A 7,135-nucleotide genomic window follows, 5' to 3' on the forward strand; every position below is an offset into this window, starting at 1 on the left:
CATGGCTCAGCTGACATCTACTCAGTGTCTATGACTCAGATAAGTTCACCTTGGACTTCTAGCTTCAGCTCCAGCCCTGACTGGGGACACACTGGCTCACCCTGAGGTACGGTTCCAAGTGTGACAGCTCCCTGAGGAGATCCTGTGGTCTCGGTGCCCAGGCCCAGCACAAGTCCTGGAGCACGATTAGTATCCACCCAACGGATGTGGGAGAAACCGGGGGAGGTTAGGGTGTGACCCAGACCCTGACGCTCTGAGGAGGGGAGCGGTGACAGGGCCAATCTCCCTTTTGGGCCTGCTGGGGTCCCTGGCGGATTGGAGGTCTCAGAAGTGGCTTTTGTGACTCAAGGCCCCCACTCCGCATTAGCCTTTACCTTCACTTCTTGAATCATCTTTGCCACCTCCACCTTAGTTTTTCCTTTGATTGACCTGCCATTGACACCAGTGATCTCATCGCCAGCTGCCACAGTGCCGTCCAGGGCTGCCGGGGTGTTGTCAAATACCTGGGGGTGCGTACGGAGGGTGGGGTGGGGGAGAAAAGGGAGAGCTGAGAAGACGTGCAGCAGGAGACAGTCGTTTCCTCCACCCCAACCAACACCCGGCTCCATCCTGGCCTCCAGCCTCCAGGCTCTTAAGTGGTGCTGGAGAAAGGAAGGGTAGAGATGCCCGGACAGACGAAATGCATGACCCCACCCCCTTAGTGGGGAGGAGCAGGAGGACCGAAGGGAAATGCCAACCAATGAGAGTTCCCTTTCAAATATGCCAAACCCTACACGCCCATCTGAACGTCTGTTTGCTCCTCCAAAGTCATTTCTTTAAGAGATCTTTCCAACAATCCTGCTTTGGGCTGACTGATATTGATTTAGCCAGAAATTACAAAATAACTATGTTGGGAAGATGGGGTTCGAGGAAGCGGAGTGGTCTTGGAAGAGACCACTTGTTAACTAAGCAGGCACATGGCATGGAGGCTGGGGGAGGTCTCCCTAACACCTACTGGGCTGGAAGAGGCTAATCGCTCGCAAAGGCAGCACCCTAAACAGGCAAGACTAGGTCCCAAGAATCTCCGTCTTCAAGGCCTAGAAGTGACTCCTTTGCAAGATTCTCAGAGACCATCATTTCTCATCTGCCACCAACAGCTACTTAGCTGTTAGAACAGGATAGAATCCGGGTCAAGTTTATGTCCGATGTGACAAGCTTCCTTCCAAGGCTACAGAAAAGTCACTACCTGTCCCTATTCCTGAGTCACAACTGACTGAATGTCACCAGGGCGGCTTCTCCTACAAGAGACCACAAAATTGTTCATTACCATTGGTGGATCATCTGGGAAAGAGAACAACTGCCATAAAATTAACAGCAGCTACTATTTAACGAGTACTTATTAAGTGCCGCACATTGCATTATGTCCTTTTATTTAATCTTCACAGTAACCCCAAATGGCTCATATCTACGTATTTTATATCTCCACTTTCCAGGTGAGGAAACTGAGGCCCAGCGAGGTAAGTAACTTGCTCATAAGCAGGAAAAGCTGGCATTTGAACTCAGGCCGACAGCACCTCACAGTCCTTTAGTTTTTCACTATACCGGACTTCTGCTAGTACCGAAGACTGCCGTTTTTTTGATTCACTAAAGACTTTTTATTGAAAGTCCACTCTACGTCAGGCTAGGTGCTGGCTGCAGAGAAAAAGCGGCCTGGGATTCTGCCCTCACGGGACGAAGAGTCTGGAAAAGCAGCCAGTTTTGGAGGAACCAATGAGCAAACCCACGATTACAGACAGCGACAAGTGCTGGAAAGAAAAACACCACACTGAAATAATAGAGAAAAACAAGGGCAGCCCTACTAAGAGTGGTGGTCGGGGAGGCCTCTCTTAGGGGTCAGACCTCAAGAATTAAGAGTCAAGACCAGCTCTACAAAACAGAGAAAGGAACCTGCCTTTGTCATGCCCAGGTAGGGAGGGGCTCACCCCACCAAGACCGCACCCCCACCCTCAAAACACCAAGTACCTGGACGATATAGAGGCAGGGACAGTACTGGGCCCCTCCTCCAATGCTGATCCCAATCAGGTTCTGAGCATCCTTCTGCAGGGTCACCTTCCCAGGCACAGTAGGGATTCCGCTGGAAAGAGAAGCTCATGAGGCTGAGTCGCCTGGAGGAAGGATAACTGGCTGGCACAGGGAAGAGAGCAGGCCCTCTAAACCCCTAAGAGGCTCCAAATGCTACACAGCCTTTTCTTTCTCGTTTGGCCAAAGAGACAGCATTTTGTGCACAGCTCTTAGAATCATGCAGATGTGGGATCACATTCCAGCTCCACCATTAATCAGCTACGGGACTTGGATAAGTCACCTTTTTTGCATCTCAGTTTCCTCGTCCATAAAATGGTATGGGTAAAATGGCCACCTTGTCAAAGTTCTTTTAAGAAAGTGCATAGAAGGCACTTAACAGCAACCCAAACCACAGCAGGCACCCCATAAAAACAGGTCCCCCTTCCCTTTCCTTCATTCTACCTGAGGCTTGAGTCGGATTCTGTCCTTGTCATCTTCTAAGGCACATATGGAACATTATGGCCACCTCCTCTGAGAAGCCTTCTCTTGTTAAACTATCCATCATTTATTTCCCAATTGCTCTACTCAATCACCTGTTTTCACTATAAATTAGCACTTATTTTTCATAGTAAATGTTCTCATTTAGTCACTTATTCATTCAACAAACACTTGCTAACAACCCACTGATGTTGAGCACCTTACAAAGGGCTGAGGACACGGAGAGGATTGGTCCCAGTCCTTGCTCTGAGGGAGGATATATTCTAATAAGGAGACTAACTTAATTGTTGAAAATCTGTCCCACTAATCGTCTACACTGGGGAGGAGAGTATGTTTATGATATTTCTATACATTCTTCAAAACCTGGCTCAAATGCTACCTCCTCTGTGAAGCCTTCCCTGAACACCCCCATAAGAGGCACTGCTCCACCTGCTCTGCTCTCCTTGCAGCCAGGTCATTCTCTATTAGGGCCCTCATTATCTGCTCATGTGTCCACAGGTGCCTACAGATGGTGAGCTCCTGGGAGGGAAGGTTCTCTTTCTGCTACAGTACAAGCCCTAATCTACCACTGAGAAGCAAGGAGCGGTGGAACTGGCAAGTCTGGGGATCTGAGGAACTTGGGGCGCCTGCACTCTTGGGATTTGGGGGAACAAAATACTCACAGTTTATCCTCTTCGATGTCATAATCCAAGTCTGCAAACATGGTTCCGAGAGTTGAGGTGGGCTGGCTAACCGCCCAGCTCGGCAGGGGAATGGGGAACTGGATTCGGGAGAGAAAGGAGCATAGGGTTTAGGAAACCGAAGTGCCTAGATACCAACCCCAACCCTGGCGATCCCGGCCCTTCCCCTTCCCTCTGGACCGTGGGGGGGGTTCCCCTGGCGGATGCGTAGGTGACTTACTAGGTACAGGGGGGTACTCCAGGCCAGGGCGGTGGGTTCAAATCCCAGAGCACGCCCCCACGGGTCTCCAGGCCCCCTGTGAGCTTCCTCTGTCGCTCACCGGAAGCGTCAGTACCACAGTCGGGTCCGGACCAGGCTGGCACCTGAACCCACCTGCCGTTCCACCTGTCGGCGGCCGCGACTGTCGCGTCACTTCCTACAGGACGCGGAAGTCCCGCCTTCCCCGCTGGGTATTTGCCCCAATCCCTGCAGGCAACCCTTCCCTCCCTGGCTCCCGGGACTCCCAGGACCAGGAAAGAGAACAAGTATTGACGGAAGCGCGCCGTTAGCATGAGAAAGCGGAAACAGAGGGAAGGTCTGGACAGGCCGACAGCGCTCGACTCCGCCCCTTGCCCTATGGTCGCCGCCATCTTGGTAAGGGCAGAGTTCTTCCCAGCTTCCTCAGCGGGACGCCGGGGACCGGGCTGGCGAGGCGGTTGCTGTGACAACGGAAGCATCCTTGGGTAGGGAGACATCTGGCGAAGTCCAATGGCCTACAAACCCCGTGCTGTGACTCCTTTACTAGAATTACATGTCGGAGTCAGCCTAACCCCAGTTTTGCAGACCAGGAAATAAAGTGCCAGAGAGGAAGGGATTAGCATAGAGCCATCCACAGTTGGTATAAAATCCAGGTCTTGACTTTGAGACTCTGCCGCCTAGTCCAGTGCCCTTTTAACACCTGCACACCTGCGTTCAGCAGATCTGCTATTAACGACAGATTGGACAAGTTACCTTCCCTTCGCCCTATGTACCTCCTTTCCCCGTATGAAAACTAATAACACTGAGACAAATGCTCTCTGTGGTGTTTGGTGAAAGATTCCTCCCTCCCCTTCTTCGTTAGTCCCGAGAAGCAGCTTCCCTGGGGTCCCACTGAAGGTCTGGAAATGCCATCAGCGCTTCCCAGCCGAGGAGTTCAAATCTCATCTCCACGCCAATCTCTGCTGCCATCCCTGTTGTGTAAAGTGAGTTCCCTGGAGGGGGTTGGTACTTCCAGAGCCACAGCCTGGCATGCACCTCGTCCAGGCAGCATAGGCCCAGGCCTGTCCAGCTTCCTTCCCTAGCTTCCTCCAGAGGCTGTGGAGGAAGGGGAGATGCAGAAAGATGATTATATGAATATCCCACAGCCCGATGGGAGCCCTACCCCACCCCTTCCTTAGGGAGCTAATCTGAGTTTCGGCATTGTGCAAATGCCACAGTGGCAACAAACTTCCCAGGTGCCCCCGCTCTGCAGTTCAGATCACTTTCACAGGACTTTAAAGTTCACCGTGACCCTGTGAGAGAACAAGTATTGTCAGCCACATTGTGCAGGTAAAGAAACCGAAGTTCAGAGAAGCGGTGCCCCTTGTCTCACACGTGGTCAGCGACAGAGCTGGGGCTGGACCCTCCACGCCCTGTTTGCAGGCCAGAATTTCAGTTTTAAAAAGCAGCAGCCTCCAGACCCAGATACTTTAACATGAGCTGTGGCTCGTTTGCCCCACAATAGCCCTAGCTCAAGCCCAGGCTCTGCTATTTTGTAGCTGGGGGATCTTGGGCAAGTCACTGCCTGACTCTAAGCTTCAGGTATCTATAGCCTGGGGACAATGATCCTCCCAACGGGTACTTGTGACAGTCAAGATAAAAAGGAGAAACAGGTGTGAGTGCTTCATAAACAATTCACATGGCACAGATGTCTCTCAAGCCTCCTGTGCCCAACCTACTTGGGACCCTTTTCTCAGGAGAAGGCAAGATGCCCGGATTCCTCTTTTTTTGCCTTATGCTCCCCATTTCCAGGCCCAGCTCTAATCCACCTCTTCCGGGCAGTCTTACCAGGCAATCCCCTCTCACAAATCTCCTTTTTCTGAGCTCCTGAAAGTTGTTATTTAAATCATTCACTTGGCAATTAATTATGTATTGCCTTGGGAAATCCCTCGTGGGTTCCCTGAGCCAATTATGTGTTGATTAATTTATTACATGCTTGTATTTTGTCTGGGGAGGATTTTCCCCTTTACAATGGAGCCTAGGGCTTACATCTTGACAAATTGTAAACTGCTTCTCCCTGTCTCCCTTCTTCCTGAGTTCCCTGTCTGTACTGACCTTATAATTCCTGGCACTTCCACCTTTTATAGGACACTAGGAATCCATCAAGAGGTGTTACTGTTAGAGTGAAAGTATTATGACCCACTTTATATTTGTCAGTGGAGGTGGTCTCCTGGGTCGGCTCACACAGCATGAAACCTGTTCCAACCAATTAAAGGGGTGAGGTTGGGACCATGAATTTATTTGAGGGGAAAGAACGTTGGAGTACCTTGTTCCATCACCGAAGTGAGCACTTCTTGTCAACCTAGCCAAACAGGCGGCCTCTGGGGACAGGTCTTGCCCTTCTCCATACTGCCCACAGAGCCTGGCCCAATACCTGGCAGCAGATAAAATGTATAGAAATAGCTGGGCTTTATTTGAAATGGGATGTTCTCTGAGACTCAGAGGAGAAAATGTGGATGAGCAGAGAGGGAACAAGGTGATGGGGGCCTGAACCTGGACAGTGGTAGTGGCCTGAACTTCCTTCACGGGGCTGGAATCGCCAAACCAGATATAGGTCCTGAATTTTGGAATTTCAGTTTTCAGCAAACAGCAACCTCCAGACCTAGGAGCTTTAACATAGCCTGCAGCTCTGCCTGCCCAGGAGGACCCCAGAACAAATCCAAGCTCTGCTAGTTCGTAGCTGGGTGATCTTGGGCAAAGCGCCTTTTGCCTCTGAGCCTCAGCTATCCTATCTGTAGAATGGGAATGAAGATTCCCTCCCAAGACAGAAGATATAAAAATGGAGATAAAAGGAAGGAAGAGATGTGAAAGTGCTTTGTGAGTCACTCGGCACGTGTCAGAGGTTTTTATTGTCATTCCTCATAACCATTTTGCCCACTACTTCAGAGGACAGGGATGATGGCACCCTCAAAGCGCCTTCAGATGCCCAGGCCCCTGCATCAGACTCATCTGGGAAATGTCTTACATGCAGATTCCTGGGATCTGTCACAGATCTGTTGGATCTGAGTCTCTGGGGAAGGAGAGATCTTAAAGGCTGCATTTTCACAAAGCTCCGTGGGTGGCTTCAGTGCTGACTGCAATGGACCGCTGTGTCAGAGGCTCAGTATCATGACTGTACACACACGGGTGGGCCAGTTCGGGTCCACCAGCAATCCCTGCCTGAGAGGCCTCACCATCAAGAGGGGCCAAAGGCCAGGAAAGGCTTTCTGGAGAATGTGACATCTCAGCTGAGTACCGAAAGAGGTGCTGGTACCGGGGCCATGAAGGGGGGCCGGGTGACACAGGCAGGGGCACAGGAGGTGTAGCCTCAGGAAATCATTGTGGTGGGGGTAAGCGGGACTGAGACAGACAGTGGTGCAGTGGCAGGGGTGATGAGGTCACCATCAAAGTCTCAAGTGGGAGCATGGGAAGAACGGCCACCTCTCCCAGAGGGGAGGTTTGAGTACCTTCCTTAAGTTGGGTAGGATCCTAGGGTTTGAAATTGGGATGAGGACATCCACCCACTTCCAGGAGGCTGAGCCAGGGCTGGCCTTCAGACCCTCACCTCCAAGCTTGCTCCTCCTTCCTTCTCCCCAGCTCTGCTCCTGAGTCTATCCAGGCAGGCAGGTGACCTCTCACCTGGCCCGGCTGTGCACTGAAC

General features: G+C 51.4%; 1 protein-coding gene across 2 annotated transcripts in view; it reads right to left on the reverse strand.

The window, feature by feature from the left end:
* Positions 1–3,762, reverse strand: part of PICK1 (protein interacting with PRKCA 1) — a 14,394-nt gene extending 10,632 nt beyond the window's left edge. Inside the window, exons 1-4 of one of the 2 annotated variants that reach the window (XM_015591633.2) lie at positions 3,592–3,762; positions 3,201–3,298; positions 2,002–2,113; positions 375–503 (exon numbers count right to left, since the gene is read on the reverse strand). In XM_015591633.2, the coding sequence (XP_015447119.1) occupies positions 375–503; positions 2,002–2,113; positions 3,201–3,241 (282 nt within the window). In that variant the 5' untranslated portion in view covers positions 3,242–3,298; positions 3,592–3,762. Of the gene's footprint in view, positions 1–374; positions 504–2,001; positions 2,114–3,200; positions 3,299–3,438 lie in introns of both variants that reach the window. The other variant, XM_006914742.3, reaches the window with a different exon arrangement.
* Between the last annotated feature and the right edge of the window lie 3,373 nt (positions 3,763–7,135).

The sequence above is a fragment of the Pteropus alecto genome, unplaced genomic scaffold (assembly GCF_000325575.1).
Source record: "Pteropus alecto unplaced genomic scaffold, ASM32557v1 scaffold6, whole genome shotgun sequence".
In the NCBI taxonomy this organism is placed as follows: Eukaryota; Metazoa; Chordata; class Mammalia; order Chiroptera; family Pteropodidae; genus Pteropus; species Pteropus alecto.